Source organism: Gorilla gorilla, chromosome 1 (assembly GCF_029281585.2).
Source record: "Gorilla gorilla gorilla isolate KB3781 chromosome 1, NHGRI_mGorGor1-v2.1_pri, whole genome shotgun sequence".
In the NCBI taxonomy this organism is placed as follows: domain Eukaryota; kingdom Metazoa; phylum Chordata; class Mammalia; order Primates; family Hominidae; genus Gorilla; species Gorilla gorilla.
In genome coordinates, this window is record NC_073224.2 from 87,498,045 (window position 1) to 87,520,240 (window position 22,196).

General features: G+C 34.0%; 1 protein-coding gene across 5 annotated transcripts in view; it reads left to right on the top strand.

Moving 5' to 3' along the window:
- The window catches only part of NME7 (NME/NM23 family member 7), a 233,283-nt gene that overhangs the window by 105,541 nt on the left and 105,546 nt on the right, over window positions 1-22,196 (top strand). For all 5 annotated transcript variants that reach the window (XM_019026417.4, XM_063711061.1, XM_055365600.2 and 2 more), the window contains 2 exons: window positions 18,848-18,912; window positions 21,331-21,399. In XM_019026417.4, coding sequence (XP_018881962.1) covers window positions 18,848-18,912; window positions 21,331-21,399 — 134 coding nt within the window. The remainder of the gene's footprint in view (window positions 1-18,847; window positions 18,913-21,330; window positions 21,400-22,196) is intronic.

The following is a 22,196-nucleotide window of genomic DNA, read 5'->3' on the forward strand; positions in this document are numbered from 1 at the left end:
TCTCAGATGATCAGCCTGCAGAACCCGTGTTCACTAGCACTTTTGTTTTCTCTCCCTGGGAGTGGCACACATGAACTACTTCCAGTCTACCATCTTAGCCCTGCCCCCAGATATCCAGTCAAAAACTTAGTTTCTTAAAAACAATGATTTATCTCATCATTAAGAAATAGAGGCTAAAAAGAAAAAGGGAAAAAAATGATGTATTATTTTTCACAATTCTGTAGGTTATCAATTGATGATTCTTCTGTGCTATGCCTTGCTTGAGTCATTCATGTGGCTTCATTCATCTGGGAGCTGTACTGGAGCTGGAGTGTACAAGACTGAATCTCATTCTCAAAAGACTCTTTCCATGTGGCCTCTCATCATTCAGTAGTATAGCCTGAGCTTCTTTACCGGATGGTTTCTGGCTTCTAAGAGTAACATTCCAAGATAATCCTCAATGGAAAAGTGCTCATCATGTCTCTGTTTGCATCACAGCTAAGGAAAGTCACATGGCCAGGTCCAGAGTCAGTATAGGAGGAGACTCTACAAGCACGTGAATACCAGGAATTATGGTTCACTGGACCACCAATGTATCATTCTACCTCAAGTGGTATAAGGCATCTTAAGTCCTTCACGTGGTTGGGATGTGAGATTAGAACCTGAACCAGTAGTATTGTGACACTAAGATGCTAGATAGTGCTTCTCAAACTTTAGTGTGCAACAGAACCACTTGGGGAGACTGTTCAAAATTCTTATTCATGGACCCTAATTTTAGAATTTTTTTTCAGTATATCTGGAGTAGAGCCCAAGAATATGCATTTTTAAAAGAATCCCTGGGTTTTCCTGATAAATACCCAGTACAAGAGCCACTTATGAGAAATTCTGGGCAGGGACCATCTTGCATTTCCTCTAATAATCTGCCATCATCAGAGTCAAGCCTTATAAAAGTTGACACATGATTGAAGATTCCTAGTTTGTTCACTATGGCAGGTCAATAGCAACCAAGGAGATGGTTAGGGAAGAGTCACCTTTTGATTTTCAGCTGTTCTTATAACTCAGATCCCTGTGCTGGATTTTAGGTTGGTGAGAATTTTTTGGAGCAATGGAAAATGTGAGTAATTGGGACACTCTGCTTTACACAAGTAGCTTCTCTAATGCACGTTTACTTCTTTATAGCAGTTGTTTAATGAAAATAATGGTAAATCTTGATCTGTTGCTAGACAGTGCTTAGATTGATCTTTCTCTAGTGAGATTGGAATGAAACCCAGTTTCATGGAAAGAAATAGCACTGGCAAAAATGTAACATGGGGTTTTCTCAAAAGTCATAGCAGAGTTTTAAGCTTTAATAACTTCAGAACTATAAATACCACAAACAATAAATATCACTTATAAGCTTAATTATTTAAATTTCTTTATACCTTTTCAGTTTTTTATTTTGAATAATATTTAATTTCAGTGTTTTGTTTCAGTAAACGTTTATAAAAGAAATTTAGATAATTCCTGTTTTTCACTTTTTTTTTTCTATTTTAAGATTCAGAGTCACCATTCAGGGAATGATGTTATTGAGGCAACCTGACACACATGCCTTTGGAATATTCATTTGTTGACCCAGTAGGTTCTGTGTATGCACAGATAACTTCTAGGAGGAACAACATTAATGTAAGCTTTATGCAGAATTTTGATGACAGTGCCACTCCTCTTGCCTGTTTTTCATTCACTTGTCTGTTAGAGGACCATGCCAGTTTAGAACTCATGGTAACTAATGCTGAGCATAGCTACACATGATTTAGACCTGAGGAAAACATATCTTAAAAAAGGGTTTGTAGCAAAGATAGAATGTGCCCACTCCTCTGCTTTGGAGGATCCTCTGGTACTGGTTTTCTGTGTCTCCTCCTAACCCTTTCCTCTGCAGATTAAACATCTGTGTAATTGCACAATGACAAAAGGAAGACAAGAGTTTCCTCCTACCATGCTGTGGTTCTGCTTTTCAGGATTTTTTTTTTTCTTCTACCCAAGAGCTGGGCTAATCTTTATGAATCTGTGATCCAGGATTCAGGACACATGATGTTACTTTATCAAGATATGTTTTAAAACATGAAAACCCAAAGTAGCATGATCTCATTTTACAAGACTTTAAAAAATGATTCAAGTTACATGGCAGATTATAAATGCTGACATTCTGGCAAGATAATTATAATTGATTCTTAGGTGGAAGAAAGAGGGACGATTTCTAAAGAAAAGGTAGTATCTTTCAGAAAAGTCTATGAAAAGCTTGGGTTTCCAAATAATAAGTTAAAACATGGGAGGAGTTGACATGAAAAATATTGAAGAGACATGGTCAGTGTAATTGATTTTTGAATGGATTAATAAATGGTACCCTTCTTTGCTTTTCTATATATTCACACATCTTACTTACTCTAGAAAACCTATGGTTCAAAGTTCTAATTTATTTTAGTTATTAGTTCTTTTCTAACCTATCACCAACTTACATCTACTACGTCTCTTTTAACACTTAGCATACGTACTGTGACTTCTATGTGTGCAAAATAGGAAGTGAGTTACTCATCCCAGTTATTTCACCAGAGCAGTTTCATGGTGGTTATTGAAGAACAGCCTTGTTATCAGAGGGAGGGTAGTCTCTAGGATAATGTTAAGGATTTCAATTTAAGCAGATTGGAAGGAACTAAAATGACTCTAGTGTGCTTAAAAATGACTCTTGAAATTGTGGTTACAGGTCTGTGCCACAGACTTTCTTCTCTGTTTTTAAAAGTTATTCTTCAGAATATCCTGAATTTGAGGTCAGAAAATCTTTAAGCCAAATCTTATTTAAGTATTGGGCTCAATCAGAATATGAAGTTTCATATATTAAATGAAAGTTTAATAAATGAAACAAGGTTTGGCTTTGCATCATAGATTTTTATTTAATCTGTTAATGTGATTCAAAACATGCACCTCAAATTATTTGATACAGAGGTGGGAAATGCTAAGTTTTACTCAGGAATTCATCTTAGTAGAAAAATTTAGAAATACAGACAAATGTCTATTTTAAAAATCGCTTACTCCTACCATCCAGAGATTCTAACTGTTTACATTGTTGCATTTTCTTCCTTCCCTTTCAAATAGAAGGAAACACAACAAAATGAATGAATTTCATAGTAATGAACTTGAGCAAAATAAGAAATGCATGAAGCATATATGCTGTATTACTCTAATCACATAAAGTTCAAATATAGGCAAAAATCAACCACATATTTCAAGAATTCATATGTAGGTGGTAAACTATAAAGAAAAGGTTATTCCAAAGTCAGGTAGGTGTCTCCCCTAAGAGGAGAAAGGGTCGTGATTGGGAGGCATATATAGAGGGCTTCGAGGGTGGGCTTTTGATGTGGGTGATGATAACCGTAGATGTTCACTTTAAAATTATTTAATCTGAGCACATCTGTTATATATTTTACCATAAAAGTATATTTTATATTTTACAATGTAAAATGTATTCAGTATTTTACAATTTAAAGTATAAAAATTTTCAGCTATATCACCTTTTCCATGGCCAAAGGAGTAGTTGTGATGCTTTGTTGTTCTCAGAGACCTTACTCGCAGTAATGGTTCTGAAACGTTAGTGTGCATCAGGATCACTTGGATTAAATATAGATTCCTGGGCCCTGACTCCAAAGTATCTGATTTGGAATATCTGGTTTAGAGCCCAAGAATCTGCATTTGTAACAAGTTCCCAGGTCATGCTAAAGATATTTTTGCATGGACCACACTTTGAGAACCACCAGATAGCAAAGCTGTACCTATCTATAGAACCATGCTGGGGAATAGCAGAGGAAAATGGAGGCCCATATTCAGTGTATATAGTATATGCTTACAACAGAAAAGGAGCAAGAATTATATACCTTGTGATCCATGTTGTGGTATTAGTCTATTTTTAAGTCTATCTATGAATGGCAATATAAGCCTTGCCAGTGCTGAGGGAATCAGAGCCATTTAAAACAAACAAAAGAAACAGTGTTCTTATAATAAGATGTCTAAATTTGTGAATTTCCTTAACTGTGACTTTGGAAAGTTAGAATAAGTAAAAATCAATGTAACTGTTTATTAAAAAAAATGTTGTGCAAAGGCTAACTTTGAGAATGAGAAGATATATGTGTGTGTGTGTGTATGTGTGTGTGTGTGTGTATATATATATATATATATATATGTTTTATTTTATTTTATTTTATTTTTTTTGAGACAAGGTCTTACTCTGTCATCCAGGCTGAGTGCAGTGACCTGATCATAGCTCACTGCAACCTCAACCACAACCTCCTGCAGTCAAGTGATCCTTCCACCTCAGCCTCCCAAGCAGAGCAGCTGGCATTACAGACACGTGCCACAACACCTAGCTAATTTCTTATTTTTTGTAGAGACGGGGTCTCACTATGGTTCCCAGGCTGGCCACAAACTCCTGGACTCAAGGAGTCCTCCTGACTTGGCCCCTCAAAGTGTTGGAATTATAGGTATGAGCCACTGTGCCAGGCCTATGTCTTTTTAAAATAGAAACAAACACTAGAACTAATTATAGGTAAGGAACAACATTTATTTACTTTGTGTTGTTCATGTTAAAGTTAATGAAACCATGGTTTTGAATTATCATTTCAGTCTTCTTTCATTGTGTTTTCTTGAAAAACTAAGAGATTTCCTCAGCAGAAACCTTTTAAGCCAGAAGGGATTGGAGTTCTATTTTTAGCCTTCTTAAAGAGAATAACTGTCAGTCAAGAATTTTGTAACCAGAACAAAACTAAGTTTTGTAAATGAAGGAGAATTAAAGTCATTTTCAGACAAACAAATGCTGAGAGAATTTGTTACTACTAGACCAGCTCTATTGAAAATGCTAAAAGGAGTTCTAAACTTTAAAACAAAAAGGCCATTATGAACCAGAATAGAACCTCTTGAAAGCATAAAACTAATGGGGCCTATAAAACAATAACAATAAAGAAACCAGAGTATCTAGGTAACAAGTAACAGGATAACTGGAACAGTACCTCACATCTCAATATTAACATTGAATATCAATTGCTTAAATTCTCCACTTAAATGATACAGATTGGCAGAATGGATTTTAAAAATCACAAACCAAATATATACTGTCTTCAAGAGACTCACCTAATACATAAAGATTCATATAAACTCAAGGTATAGGAGTGCAAAAAGATATTCCACTCCAAATGGAAACCAAAAGTGAGCAGGAGTAGGTAGTCTTATATCAGATAAAACAGATTTTAAAGCAACAACAGTAAAAAAAGACAAAGAAGGTCATTATATGATGATAAAAGGATCAATCCAACAAGAAGATATTATAATCCTAAATTTATATACACTTAACACTGGAGCTCCCAGATTCATAAAACAATTACTATTAGACCTAAGACATGAGATAGACATGACATAATAATAGTATGAGACTGCAACAGTCCACCAACAACACTAGACAGATCATCAAGACAGAAAGTCAACAAAGAAATAATGGACCTAAAGTGCACTCTAGAACAAATGGACCTGACAAATATTTGCCGAACATTCTACCTAATAACTGCAGATTGTACATTCTTTTAATCAGCACGCAGAACATTCTCCGCAATAGACCATATGATAGGCCACAAAACAAGTCTCTATAAATTTTTAAAAATCGAAATGTTATCAGGTATCTTCTCAGACCACAGTGGAATAAAACTACAAATCAACTCCAAAAGTAACCCTCAAAACTATACAAATACATAGAAATTAAACAATCTGCTCCTGGATGATTTTTGAGTTAACAGTGAAATCAAGATGGAATTTTAAAAATTCTTTGAAAGGAATGATAATATTGACACAAGTTATCAAAATCTCTGGAATATAGTAAAAGCAGTACTAAAAGGAAAATTTATAGTGCTAAATACCTACATTAAAAAATCTGAAAGATGATAAATTGACAACCTAACATCATACCTCAAGGAGCTAGAGAAAGAACAAACTAAACCCAAAGCTAGCAGAAGAAAAGAAATAACAAAGATCAGAGCAGATCTAAATGAATTTGAAACAGCAGCAACAACAACAACAAAAATACCAAAGATCAATGACACAAAAAGTTGGTTTTTCAAAAAGATAAACAAAGTTGATAGACCATTAGCTAGATTAACCGGGAGAGGTTAAAGCAAGTTCAATTAGAAATGAAACTGGAGACTTTACAACCAACCCCACAGAAATAAAAAAGATCATTTGAGACCACTGTGAACACCTCTATGCACACAAACTAAAAAATCTAGAGGAAATGGATAAATTCCAGGAAACATAAACACTCCTAGATTAAGCCAGGAAGAAATAGAAACCCCGAACAGACCAAGAACAAGCAGTGAGATTGAGTCACTAATCAAAACAATTGCCAAGAAAAAAAAATAGCCTGGGGCCAGATGGATTCACAACTGAATCCTACCAGACATTCAGAGAACTGGGACCAATCCTACTGAAACTATTCCAAAAGATTAAGAAAGAGGGATCCTCCCTAACTCATTCTATGAAGCCAGTATCATTCTGATACCACAACCAGGAAAAGACATAAGAAAAAAAGAAAACTACAGACCAATACCCCTGATGAACATAGATGCAAAAATCCTCAACAAAATACTAGCTAATTCAAGCAGCACATCAACAAGATAATACACCATGACCAAGTAGGTTTCATTCCAGGGATGCAGGGATGATTTAAAATATGCAAGTCAATAAATGGGATACATCCGATAAAAGGAATTAAAAAGAAAAACTCTATGATCATCTGAATAGATGCAGAAAAAGCATTTCATAAAATCCAGCATCCCCGTATAAAAAAACTCAACAAACAGATATAAAAGGAATTTTACCTAAAACTAATAAAAGCCATATATGACAGACCCACAGCTAACATCATAATAAATGGGGAAAAGTTGAAAGTATTCCCCTTGAGAACTGGAACAAGACAAGGATGCCACTTTCACCACTTCTATTCAGCATAGTGCTGGAAGTCCTAACCAGAGCAATCAGGCAAGGATAAGAAACAAAGGGCATCCAAATTGAAAAAGAGGACATCAAGCTATTGCTGTTCATGAGTAATATGACTGTATACCTAGAAAACCCTAAATACTCCTCCAAAAGACTCCTGGATTTGACAGATGAATTCCATAGTCTCAGGTCACAAAATCAATATACACAAATCAGTAGCAGTGCTATACACCAACAATGACCATGCTGAGAATCAGATCAAGAACTCAGTCCTTTTCACAACAGCTGGAAAAAAATAAATTACCTAGGAATATATTTAACCAAGGAGGTAAAAGATCTCTACAAGGAGAACTACAAAACACTGCTGATAGAAATCACAGATGACACAAACAAACGGAAACACATCCCATGCTCATGGATTGGAAGAATCAATATCATGAAAATGACCATACTACCCAAAGCAATCCACTGATTCAGTGCAATTCCTATCAAAATACCAACATCATTTTTCACAGAATTAGAAAAAACAATTCTAAAATTCATATGAAACCAGAAAAAGAACCTGAATAGCCAAAGCAATCCTATGCAAAAAACAAACAAACAAAAAAACAGACGTAGAGGCATCACATTACCAGATGTTAAATTTTGCCACAAGGCTGTAGTTACAAAAATAGTGCTGGTATAAAAGTAGGCACATAGACCAGTGGAACAGAATAGAGAACCCAGAAATAAAGCCAAATACTTACAACCAACTGATCTTCAACAAAGCATAGAGAAACACAGGCTGAGGAAAGGACACCTTATTTAATAAATAATGCTGGGAAAACTGGATAACCACATGTAGAAGAATGAAACTGGATGCTTATCCCTTACCTTATACAAAAATCATCTCAAGATGGTTCAAAGATGTAAATCTAAGACATGAAACTATAAAAATTATAGAAGATAACCTAGGAAAAACTATTCTGGACATTGGCTTAGGCAAATAATTCGTGAGTAGGACCCCAAAAGCAAATGCAACTAAAATAAAAATAAATAAATAGGACCTAATTAAATAAAAGAAACTTCAGTACATTAAAAGAAATAACTATCAGAATAAATAGACAACCCACAGAGTGGGAGAAAATATTTGCAAACTATACATCTAGCAAAGGACTAATATCTAGAATCTACAATGAACTCAAGTACATCAACAAGAAAAAAAAAATCCCATCAAAATGTGGGCAAATAACATGAATAGACATTTCTCAAAAGAGGATATAAAAATGGTAAAGAACATATGAAAAATGCTAAACATCACTGATCATCAGGAATATGCAAATTAAAAATACAATGAGATACTGCCTTACTCCTGCAAAAATAGCCATTATTAAAAAGTCAGAAAATAATAGATGTTGGCATAGATGTGGTGAAAAGGGAACACCTATACACTGCTGGTAGGAATGTAAATTAGTACAAACTGTATGAAAAACAATATGGAGATTTCTTAAAGAACTAAAAGTAGATCTGTCATTTGATTCAGCAATCCCACTACTCGGTATCTACCCAAAGGAAAATAAGTCATTATATTAAAGACACTTGCACGCATATGTTTATTGCAACACAATTCACAGTTGCAAACATATGGAACCAACCTAAGTGTCCATTAACGAATGAGTGGATAAAGAAAATGTGATATATATACACCATGGAATACTACTCAGCCATAAAAATAATGAAATAATGTGTTTTGCAGTAACTTGGATGGAGCTAGAAGCCATTATTCTAAGTGAAGTACTCAGGAATGGAAAAACCAAAAACCGTATGTTCTCACTTATAAGTGGGAACCAAGATACGGGTATGCAAAGGCATACAGAATTCTATGATGGACTTCGGCGACTCAGAAGAGGGAGGGTTGAGGGGGGTGAGGGATTAAAAAACTACTTATTGGGTACAATGTACACTACTTGGATGATGGGTGCACTAAAATCTCAGACTTCACCACTATATAATTCATCCGTGTGACCAAAACCACTTGTACCCCAAAAACTATTGAAATAAAAAAATTTTAAAAACTGAGATTTTCATATAATGAGAATAGCCCCTGCATAATAACATTCATGAAAATCTCCTAGAAACATGGATTTGGCTTCTAATGGGACATTTGCTTACTCCAACCACACAGAGACTGGCCTCTTAAGATTAGGAAGCAGCTCACTCTATCCATAGCTGGCAGTACCCTGTGCTGTAGAAACTTAATTTTACTTTGTGATTGTGTGGTTAACTTTTCTGTATTAACCTGACTTTGACTTTAGACTTCATATGATCTATTTACCCAATCTTACGCAGTTTTCAGTTTCCAGCCTATCTACTCAGTACCCTACTTTATTTTGTTTTTCTTAGACTGTCCTTGTTTTAAAACTGTGATCTTATTTCAACCAAGGTATAGCTGTTCTTAGCTTCCTTTGCATGCTGAGCCTGTTTTTCTTCACAGTGAGGAGGAACCCCTGACTACCCTTTCCTGGAAATCTTCATTCCCATAGGTCTTCTCTGCTGTCCCTATGATGGTATGGAGCCTGTTTTTATTATTTTCTACTCACTTAATTGCATCTTGATGAATTTCAGTACACAAAGTCACCATATTGTAGGTATATCTACAAAGCTGTTGTTATACTGGACCAGATGCAGTGGCTTATGCCTGTAATCCCAGCACTTTGGGAGGCTGAGGTGGGAAGATCACTTTAGGCCAGGAGTTTGATACCAGTCTGGGCAACAGTGAGACCCTGTCTCTACAAATAATTTTTAATAATTAGCTGGGCATGGTGGCACATGCTTGTAGTCCTAGCTGCTTGGGAGGCTGAGGTAGTTGAATCACTTAAGCCCAGGAGTTCAAGTCCAGCTTCAGTAACATAGCAAGGCGCCACTTCTAAAAAAAATACAAATAAAATAAAGTTCTATTGGTTACTCTTTTTACTATCTTGTAAGGAATGTACTGCTTGTTCTTGTTAGGAAATTGGTAAGGAAAAATGTGAATTTCAGATTTGGGTATGTGGTGTTAGTGGAGGATCAGAAATCTATTGGATGAATTAAATCTGTCTTTTAAAAGCTACTTTCTACTAATGTGGGTTTTATGATCACCTGATGGATTAATTTGAGATCCATTAAGACCTAAGTGCCTTACTGGTTCCCAATTTAACAATTCTGTGGAATCCAAACTCTTATTTATTTTGATTTGTTTTTACTTTTTTGAGACACTGTCTCGCTCTGTCACCCAGGCTGGATTGCAGTTGTGCCATCTCAGCTCACTGCAACCTTGGCCTCCTGAGCCCTAGTGATCCTCCCACCTTAGCCTCCTGAGTATCTGGGACTACAGGCACACACCATCATACCTGGCTAATTTTTTTTTTCATATTTTTTGTAGACATGAAGTTTTACCATGTTGCCCAGGACGGTCTGGAATCCAGACTCTTGTCTGCAATTGATTTAATATAATTCTACAATATTTTTCCTTATTGCAAGGCAGAAAACCATAGACATTTGTAGCTTAAACCAATCTGAGTGCTTCCATTAAAAATTACAGGAAGATTATCAGTGAAGTGGTATTGCCTAGTAACATATTGCTCGCTAGGAGACAGAAAGCTTTTCCACCTGGTTTTTATGCCTAAGGTTATTTGTTATGCATGTTTGCCAAGATTAGTATTAAATTCCTTCTGTTGACTTTAGTAACACTTGTGATTTCTTCTATACGTTAGCATTGAACATTAAACTCTCATAATCTCTAGTTTTTTTATTTGTCTTTACACTAATCATATTTTAAAGATACACGTCTATTTTTTAGTTAAAATGGCTTTGAATTTTATTTCACTAGGTTTAAATTTTAAAGGAAATCATATCCTTCCAATTTGATTTAAATTGGTTATGGTTATTAATATTAAACATGTCTATTTTAGGCACCAGTTTTATTAGTTCGTGTACTCTTGACTACATCACGATTAAAACTTTTCTTTCAGTTTCTTTCCAAAATAAACTGCAAGATTTCCTTGTTGACATTTTTTCATTTTTAAAAACCGTTTTGTTTTATTTCCCACCACCCCTGTTTATTATATGGATTGTGAAGCAAAGCATACAGGTGATAGTGAATTATCTTGTACAACAGCCTGGTCGCTTCTTTAAATTTCAGTTTTGTAAGTTGTTTTGCTCACCAAAGTGTCCTTTTCATGGGCTCTCATGCTCGTGAGTAGGGTTTTGTTGTCATCTGTATCTTGCTGTTACATCCAGTAAGTTTAACATTCATGGTAACAATATTTTTCAAGTGTTTCTACAGTGTAAGGGGCTCATTGGCTGCAAGATTGCTGTGAGGTATACTATAGATGATAGATACTATGATTTTCTGTTTATTTGTTTTATTTTTGTTGTTGTTGTTCTGAGACAGAATCTTGTTCTGTCACCCAGGCTGGAGGACAGTGGCATAATCTTGGCTCACTGTAAGCTCTGCCTCCTGGGTTCAAGCGATTCTTGTGCCTCAGCCTCCCAGGTAGCTGGGATTACAGGCATGTGGCACTACGTCTGGCTAATTTTTGTATTTTTAGTAGAGATAGGGTTTCTCCATGTTGGCCAGGCTGGGCTTGAACTCAGGACCTCAAGTGATCCACCCACCTTGTCCTCCCAAAGTGCTAGGATTACAGGCATGAGCCACCGCACCCAGGTGGTAGATATTGTGATAGCAAGGGAAAATATTGATGCCAGGAAAGACCTTAACATCAGAATAAGTTATTTTCACAAGAAATATTTTTGATATAGATACATGTGGCAAAATAAAACTATTAGATTATTAACTATGAAAACCAATTTTGTTAGAATTTTGAAGAATACTATGCATCTACTTTTTAACAACTTAATTTTTTTTTTTTTTTTTTGAGATGGAGTCTCGGTCTGTGGTCCAGGCTGGAGTGCAGTGGTGCAATCTCGGCTCACTGAAAGCTCCGCCTCCCAGGTTCACGCCATCCTCCTTCCTCAGCCTCCTGAGTAGCTGGGACTACCGGCGCCCGCCACCATGCCCAGCTAATTTTTTGTATTTTGTTTAGTAGAGATGAGGTTTCACTGTGTTAGCCAGGATGGTCTCGATCTCCTGATCTCATCATCCTCCCGCCTTTGGCCTCCCAAAGTGCTGGGATTACAGGCGTGAGCCACCGCACCCGGCCAACAACTTAATTTTTAATGATGGTCTCTCTATTAAGCAGTTTTCTAGAACTATTAATAAACAATAAAGTGATCTTTTTTTCCTCCTTTTTCTGCCAAATTGATAAGAATCAGAATGGTAAGAAGGAAAGAAATCTTAAAGTCTGAATAATCAGTAAGTTAAATTAAGTGATGATCCTCTGAACAATTCAGAATTTACTAGATATACATTCTATAACCATCTCTGTTAAAGATTTTATAGTATATATTCAGAAGATCAAAAAGATGTTTCATAGCTGTATATATACATATATACACATGTATATTTTTGCGTATACATAAATTATTTAATTATTTAATTGAGGTATATACATATGCCAACTGAATATTTTGATTATTTATTTTCTTATAATATAATCTTAGGCTCTGGGGCAAGCAAAACTGGGTTTGAAATTCAGTTCTATCACTTACTAGCTATTAAGGCATATTGTTTAATCCTTGAATATAGATACTCAACGTCTATAAAATGAAGATTATAATAGTACTTTCCTCGTAGGCATTATCTTAGTTCATTTGAGCTGCTACAATATAAATACCATAGACTGGATATCTTAAACAACAAACATGTATTTCCCACAGTTCTCCATAGTGGGAAGTCCAAGATCAGGTCCTGCAGGTTCAGTTTCAGGTCAGGGCTCATGGTTTTCTTCATAGATGACACCTTCTCACTGTGCCTTTACATGGTGAAAAAGGCAAGAGAACTCTCTGGAGCTTCTTTTATAAGGGCACTAATGCCATTCACATGGGCTTTATTCTTGCTATCTAATCACCTCTTCCCCACAAAGGCCCTACCTTTATCACATTGAGAGTTAGGATCTTAATTTCAGAGGGTCACAAATATTCAGTCCATAGCAGCGTTGTGAGGATTATGTGTAATAATATGTGACTAGCTTACACCATGTATAGATGAGAAAAAACTAGCTGTTTCTCCAAATTTGTGTTATCCTTTCATTGTGTAGACTTCCTTCTGGGAAGTAACTCTTTTTTCTCGGAGACTTTATTTCCTAACTTTACTGAGTTTGTTGAAAAGTTATCTCTCTAATTTGAATTGCTTTTGCACTTTTGTAAAAAATCAGTTGGACATATTTGTGTGGTTCTATTTTGGGATTTTTTTGTTCTGCTCCATTGATCTCTATCACTGACAATACTACACCATCTTTTGGTTATTGCAGTTAATAATGAACCATGAAATTGAGTAGACTGATTACCTCACATTTTTCTTTTTTGAAATTGTTTTAGTTATTCTAGTTCCTTTATCTTACCATATAATTTTAGAATAATCTTATCTATTGCTACAAAAAAAACTTGCTGGTGTTTTGATAACAATTTTGTTAAACTTATTTGTCAATTTAGGGAGAATTGACATCTTTATTGTGTGGAGTATTCCCTGAATACTGTATGCTCTTCATTTATTTAGCTCTTTCATCCAGCATTTTGTAGTTTTCATACACAAGTTCTATACATTTTTGGTTAGATTCACACCCAATTTTATTTTCTTTTTGAGTGATTATAAATGCTATTATATTTTTAGTTTCAGTGTTCAAGTATTTATTGCCAGTGTGTAGAAATACAACTGATCTAGTATGTTTACCTTGTATCTTTCAACCTTGCTGAAATAATTAGTTCTAGATTTTTTTTTTAGGCTATTTGGGATTTTCTATATAGACAGTCATGTCATATGCAAATAGAGACAGTTATATTTCTGCCTTTCTTGTCTGTATGCTTTTTATCTCCTTTTCTTGTCTGGTTGCACTGACTTGAATTTTCCAGCACCATATTGAATCAGAGCAATGAGAATGGACATTCTTGCCTTGTTTACTGTCTTGCATGGAAAGCATTCAGTCTTTCACTATTATGTTAGTTGTAGGTTTCTGTAGATGCTGTTTATGAAGATGGGGAAGTTGCCCTCTATTCCTATTTTTTTCTTACAGTTTTTTTATTTATGAGTGCTGTATTTTTTCAAATGTTTTTTTCTGTATCAATATATGCAGATATATATCTATAGATAGATATGTGATCAACATATATTGATGTGTTCATGTGATTTTTCTTCCTTAGCCTGTTAATATATTGGTTGATAGTTTGAATAATGTACCAGGCTTGCATATCTGAAATTAACTTCTCTTGGTCATGGTGTATAATTCTTTGTATATGTTGCTAAATTTATAAAATTTAAAATTTATTGGAAATTATAAAATTTCTAAAATTTTAACATTTGGAAATAATTTTTATGTTTAGCCAGATACAGTGGTATGTGCCTGTAATCCCAGATATTTAGGAGGCTGAGGCAGGAATATTGTTTGAGCCTAGGAGTTCAAGACCAGGCTAGTCAACATAGTAAGACCCTTTCTCATATTAAGTAAATAAATTATTGTTTTAAAATTTTTTAAAAAGAATTTTTATATTTATATTTATAAGGGCTATTGGAGTGTAGTTTCATTTTTTGTACTGTCTTCGTATGATTTCAATATCAGGATAATACTAGTTTTATAAAGTGAATTGGGAATTATCCTATGTATACAATTTTGAATTGCACTAACGTCGTACTTTGAATTTTTTTCTATGCAATTAAATAATATTTGAAAATGTGATTTTTAAAGTCTGAGTAAAAAGTTAGTTGTAGGAACTTATTCTTCTTTATCTAACTTTTTCCTGTTTTTTATTATTTAGAACTTAAAATTTTTTTATTACTAATAATTCTATGGTGAGCATCTTCCTATATATCGTGTGAACTTGTCCTATTTATTCTTAGAATTTGTAATAGATATAGATTATAAATTTCTTTTCATATTGATTAAAGCATAGTGTTTAATATTTAGATTAGATTAAATTTCATATTTAGATTAGGGTTAATATGTAATCATTTTTTATTATCATTAATGAGACCCTTTTATGGATCTGCAAGACCAAAGCTGATTTCATACTTAATTGCCTTTTTTAATGTGTTGTCATTTGCACTGATGGTGCAAAAGCGATGGTGAGTAAAACTGCCACTGCCTTAGAATGAATCAAGGCAGTGGTACCAAACTGTGCTAGTAGTTATTGTATTTTTAACCATCATGCATCTGCAGGGGGAAAAAAAAAAGCCATACTTAGTTAAGAATATCTTAGATGCAGTAAAAATAATTGTATTACTTTTTGATCCTCAAATATAGGTCTTTTTAATACTCTGTGTGAAGTAATGTGAAGTACACATAAAGCTCCATATAATGGTTTTAAGGAAAAGCATTTGTGAGTAATCCTATTCACAATTGTTTGCACTGTCAGCTCAATTAGATGCTTTTTCTTTTATGGAATACCATTTTTACTTGAAAGAATGACTGACAGACAAATTGTGCTTATTCAGACTTGGGTATTTGGCAGGCGTTGTCTTTCAAATTAAGTAAGCCTATCATATCAAAGAAAACAACTGACAATAGCCTTTGCGAAAGATAAAATCCAAGTGAAGATAAACTACAAAGGAAAACTAAACTTAGAACCTTGGAAAACTGTATTCACCACTTTCAGTTTGACAACTTCCCAATACATTGTATAACAGAATAGAAAGACTATTCTGATGAAATTGGTGATGATATTAACAAATTTTTAATTGATTTTTGACGTATAATGAAATTAATCAGCATTTGGAAAATCTGCATAACTCAGTGAGCTGGTATTTGCCAAATGATTAATGTGTGATGTTAAAAATCATGTCTGAGTCATATCATAGTTTCGTTCGAAGTACATACAAGATAGACCAGTGGATTTTAATGTAACAGGGTAAAAAAAAGTTTATTGATAAAGGTTTTAGATTATGCATTGCAACAAACTTTTAAGAAGCTACCACTTATCAAGTAAAGGAAAATATACACAGTTATTGTAAAAGATTATTAAAATATTCCACTATTTTTCAACTAAGTATACTCCAACCAAAACAACACATGGCAACAGATTGAAAGCTGAAGTAAATGTGAGAGTCCAGCTGCCTTTTATTAAATGAGACATTAAAGAGATTTTTAAAAAATGTAAAACAATATCTCTCTTCTCACTAATTAAAAAAAATACTATAATCTCTTCCTGGCCTTTTGGCTTAGATCAAATTTTTAAAAAATTATAATTTTTTCCTCACAAAATGTTATTTATGTTAACATTTAAAGGATTTTTGTTATATTTAAATATTTTGAGATTTTGTTTTAACTCATATCATAATAAATATGGATAGAGATAACCTATATAAAGGCTAAGAAACTACCACTTGTCAAGTAAAGGAGAATAAGCACACTTTAACTTATATTATAGTAAATATTGATAGAGATAACCTATATAAAGATCTTCAGTACTATCTAAGAGCTAAAGGGTCTATGTGACCAAAATGTTTGAGAACTTCTGGCCTACAGGATAAAATCCAAACCTCTGTATATGGTCCATAAGTCCTTCTATCATGGCTTCTGCCACCTCTCTGCTCCCTTCTCTTCTGTCTCATTTCCTTTCCACTCTATTATTCAGTAAGATGAAGATACTTTTATTCCAGAACTATGGTGTTTTACATCTCCTTACCTTTGCTTAATGTTCCTTTTGCCTTGAATATGTATTCTTCTCCAGCTCTTTATATAAAGTACTGTCTCCAAATGCCTCTTGGCATCATTTCAGTTCCAACCTCTCTGTACCTCTTATTCTGTCTTTATAACTCTATCTGTTGGTATGCAATCCCATGTCACTAATTTTGTGCAGGGAGTTTATTTTACTCATTCAGCCATTGGATATGCCGCATCCTCAAGATCTGATCAGTTTCCTACTCTATAAATGCTATTTAGTATGTTTTGGGTTTCTATGTCCAAAATAATTCAGTGTCTTTCCCCTTATTAATTTGGTTTCATCATTATTTGTTTTCTTCTTAAAAGTACTGTCATTCTTCCATTCACTTGGATTCAAAATCTTGAAATCATCTTTTATCCTTCTTTGATCTTCATACTCTGTATCCAGTTTAATCCCATTGCTTCTTATTTGAAAATATCTTATATTCACTACCTCCTTTCTCTACTGCTGCCATCCACGCTTTGAAGTTCAAAATAAGAGAGAAAATATTTAAATATATCATGGCCTATTTTTTTCCAATCAGCATTCTAAATGATTTCAAAAGCTTTTGCTATTCTTTCCACTACTTATTCTTTTCTTCAGACCAGCTTGCTCATCACTATTGCATTAGTGACCTTCCTAAAATACTACTTTAGTTTTGTATTTTCTCACTCAACATTTTTGTTGACTTCTCATTTCTTTTGGCAGTGTTTCTTTTTGAAGGAAAACTATTCTCATGGACGCTCAGTGTTGACATAAATTATTTTAATTTTTAGTGATACAACTTAAATATGTCCAAATGTAAAACTAAATACAAACTTTTGCACATACAAGTGCATAGCTAAAATAATTTGCAAATTCATAGCAAGGAAAATATAAAACAGAATTTAACATAATAGCATTAATGTGACAGAAGATGTTATTTGCCATAAAAACAAGCTTAACGTGAATATAGTACAGACTCTGAGTTAGGCATGAGCCTGTTCTACTGTGATGACTCAGTTAATCTACCACTTTTCTGTCTTCGAGCTTCTGAGAACCTTTGTTTCTACAGCATGCTATGATATCATTTGGCCTTCATTTGGTACAGATGTATCATTTGAGAAACAGATCCACCTCTGGCTTTTTCTCACCCCTCAGCCTGCTACAATTAAAATAGCACTACTTGGCTATGGTAAGAGAGTAAATACAAATGCACATTCAGACACTAATAGTACATGGTGATTTAGGGTCACTCGGTAAGATCCAGATGATCCAGAATGTGTGTGTGTGTGTGTGTGTGTGTGTGTGTGTGTGTGTGTGTGCCTTTGTGCATGTATGTGTAAGAGACAGAGTTTTTAGTTGACTTGAAAAAAAGAAACTTAGACTTTTATAGGAAACAAATGGAATCTCAAAGTCAGCCCCATTCCCCCAGAGACTATAGACTCCAATATAGAAATCACTCATCTGTAGGATAAAGACTATATTCCTCATGTTGGTATCCAAGGCCTTTATCGATTTGAATTCAATCTCTTTTCCTTTTTTATTTGTTTTTCTTTTCTGTCTTCTTACTGTCTTTTAAATATGCTCACACTTTCCCAGATGTGTGCCTTCTCTCCTATCCCCGTATAAGCCCATCTGTCCACAGCCTTTAAGGACCATTCATGCTTTTCATTTCCCCTTGAAGCTTCTTCCTATCTCTTCAGTTACAATTTGATTTTTCTCCTTCTTTGAACTCTTGTTTGAATTCCTTCTGTATCTGGTACTTTGGCATTTCGTTTCTTTGTATTAAATAATGCCATTTATAATTGTTTGATTTTTATGTTCTCTATATCACCTAGACTTCAGGGGCTTTAAAGGCAAAATATTATTTTAAAAGTTTTTTGCATAAACCTCACAACCATTGTTGATATTCTTGAAGCACTTACTAAGGAAATCAAATGATTAGATTTAATGCTTAGTATTAGGAATTTAATTTAGTTTCTCTTGCAAAATATGTGTTTTTTTAAATATAGAGTATAAACAAAAAGTACTTTGCTGTAAAAAATTTGCATTTCTAAGAAACTAAAATGTCTTAAAATTTTGTATTTTTTCACTCATTGTCCTTCATTTTCAGGACTGTTGGGAAAGATCCTGATGGCTATCCGAGATGCAGGTTTTGAAATCTCAGCTATGCAGATGGTAGGTAGTTTACAATGAACCATAATATTTGTGAGGATTTTTTTCAAAAATAGTTATAAAATGCTTTACATTGAATGTTCCCTGTATACTCATGAACCACATTAAAAATAAAAGACATACTTACTGAACTCAGTAACCTTCCTGTAGTCAAAAAATGGTTTTTGAAATGATTTTTCCCATATAATATTTTACTGAGAGAAGTAATATTCAATGATACACCTAATTTAAGCTTATAAGGTAAGTTTATACAATTCTGGAAACTTTAGTTGCAAAATAAATAAGGACCAAAAACTGTATTTTGTTCTTATAACCAAAAAGTAGAATCAAAGTGAGAAATTGTGATGAGTTTTCTGTCTTCTGGATTCTTAACTAAAAAAATAATGAAGGAAGAGAATCAGTTCAGATTTTTTTTTCCCTAACCAGTGCCTTTTGCTGGTTTTTGGACTTTCTCTCAAGACCGTCTTTGGAGTTAGTGTATTCTAGCAACTCTGTTGGCACTTGTACCGCTGCACCTTCAGAGCCCACGCTTGTTCAAAATTGCATTGTTCATACATTCCTAGGAAACCTTTCAGTGAGAAACAACACCCACTTTGGTAGAGGTCATACCTTTGTGCTGTACTCATCGGTACATTTGACTAGAAATTGGGCGACAGATTATTATATAAATCAGATAAACAATTTGGTTTTTACAGTGTTTGAAGCCCAGCAAGTTTATGCTTTTTTGATAGTGAAATACCAAAATAGCCATTTTGAAGCTGAGAATTTTCTTACTGGTATTATTTGTATTTTATTTTCTGAAAAGAAACAGCTTTCTAAAGTCTTAAGATTACCCAAAATCAAGGACCAGGACACAAACTGGAGTTCTATTTTGTGCCAATAAGCCAAAAAAAAAAAAAGGGAAATAGTTTACAAAGTCATTGAGCAAATCTTAAAGACTAATGAGAAAATTGATATTTGAAGAATCTTACCTAGAATTATAAAGTAATTGTCAGTCAAAACTTTCTAAAAGTATTAGCTTGGTGATATATTAACAAGATTGTAGGATGACATGTAAGCCTATTTAAAAAAATATAGAAATGTTAGTTTTAAACACTGACCTAATTGTAGATCTACAGCTTAGCATAGTGATTGGTGATGGGGTATAGTTTGTACTAATGAAAAAAATAATTTTAAAAATGATTAATTGAGCCTATAGGTAAGGCATGGTAGTGTAGTAGCAAACACAGTCATGGACTTGTGGAGTCAGAAAGATCTATTTCTGAATCTTGGGTCAGCTGTTTTCTAGGCATGTGGCCTTGGCCAAATGTCAAGCATTCTTATTCTCAGTTTTCTCATCTAGGCAGTGAAAGCATTATTATTTGCCTAAATGGGTTACTCAGCAGATTAAATAAAATAATCATTTCTGGCTCAAATTCTAAGTATTTAATAAATGATATCTTCTATTAGTATTTTGTTGCATTTAGCAAAACATATGTGAATGTTGGATAAAACACTGAAATCCAACAGAATTTCCTCCCTATGGTAGTAATGTTGCCCATAAAAATAAATCCTCCTAGCTTAAATGATTGTCCATATTGGCAGAAATTTCTCAGTGGGTCTTCAATCCTGGCAACAATAAACAAGCAAAATGGAGGGAAAGTAAAACTGGGAATTCTGAGGCTACTTTTTTAAAAAAATAAGGTCTTAGTTTTTGAGAACCTTAGAATTTAATGAAATTTTATTCCTAACTAAATTTAAATTCAGCCTTGATAAGAATAAGTCCTTCTAGACTTACTTTGTAAGCATACTTTTACAGTTCTTTTTGAAGAGTAGCAGGAAGTCCACATGACTTGTATAAGTGCTTTAACACAAACCAGACTAACTAGGGATTTTTCCGAATGCTTGGGAGGAAAATGGTATTGTTTTCTGTCTCCTCTAAAAGTCTGAACTACTTTTCTTTAGTAATATTTCTTTCTTGTGCCACTAATCTATCAATAGTATAATTAATATTGCATATAAATCTTCTTTTGTATCAAGAATGAGGTTTTATTCAGAGAGAGGTGTAGTGTAGTAGGTAAAAGTATGATCAATGGGGTCAGACTGCTTAAGATAGGATGCCAGTTTGAGGAGGTTGTATGACTCCTCTGAGTCTTAGTAGTCTCATCTGTAAGTTGGAGCCATTAATACTACCTATGCAGTAAGGTGGTTGTGAGGGCTAAATGAGATGATGCACGTACAGAACCTAGAGTGATGCTGTTATCCATTATTATTCTTGATGAGTTGATGTTTAATAACACCTTTTCTTCAAAGAGTAATCTATGTAAAGTTTATGTTTTAGAGTAAAGAAGAGATTACAAGTGTTAAGTGCTAAGTGTGGCTTATTTATTTCCCTTTTGTTGGTTGGTTTATGGTTTTGTTTTGTTTTATTTTTTAATATAGTTCAATATGGATCGGGTTAATGTTGAGGAATTCTATGAAGTTTATAAAGGAGTAGTGACCGAATATCATGTAAGTATAAAAGTAAATGTAAAACATTTGTACTGTTAAATAAAAAGCATAGGATGCAGTGTTTTGGACTAAGCTCCTGTACTAGGTCCCAAACGGCCAGACTGAAAATCAATACAGAGTCATTCATACTAAAGTTCTGTGTCAACGAGCTAGGTTGTTATCTGACCTTCTGAGAAATCAGGAGAGAGCGAGCCAAATTTCCCAAACAGGCTAATTTTGTTTGGTATAATAATGAAGTTTTCTCTGTCTTTCATCCATACAACAAAAAGTAACCTGAGGTAAACTGATGTTAACCAGTCAGTTATTTCCACATTACATTCTTCAAACTGTATACCTTTCATATCTCCCAAAATTCATTGCAACCAGCCTGCAGCTTCCTAAATTCAATTCTCTTCTTTTTTCTTCCCCCTCTGTAGAGTCAGATACTAGGTTCAGATCTTAAATCTTCTAGTTATATGACCATCGACAATTTATTTACCTTCTTTAAAGCTTGATTAACCCATTTATAAAATGGGAATAATGCTATTACCTACCTTATGAGATTGTTGTGGGAATTAAATGAAATAAATTATGTAAAACTGTCTCACATATTAAAAGTACTCAGTAAATATTACCTGCTATTATTGTTGTTTTTATTATTATTTAGTCTGACATAATTCTTTGGTAGTAGATTCCATGTTGATTATTTACACCTGTATTTTCTGCTTCAACATGTACAGTCATAAAAAGGTGATAATTCCTATCTCATGCTGTTACTATGATCCACACTTATTATATATATTGAGTATCTGCTATAA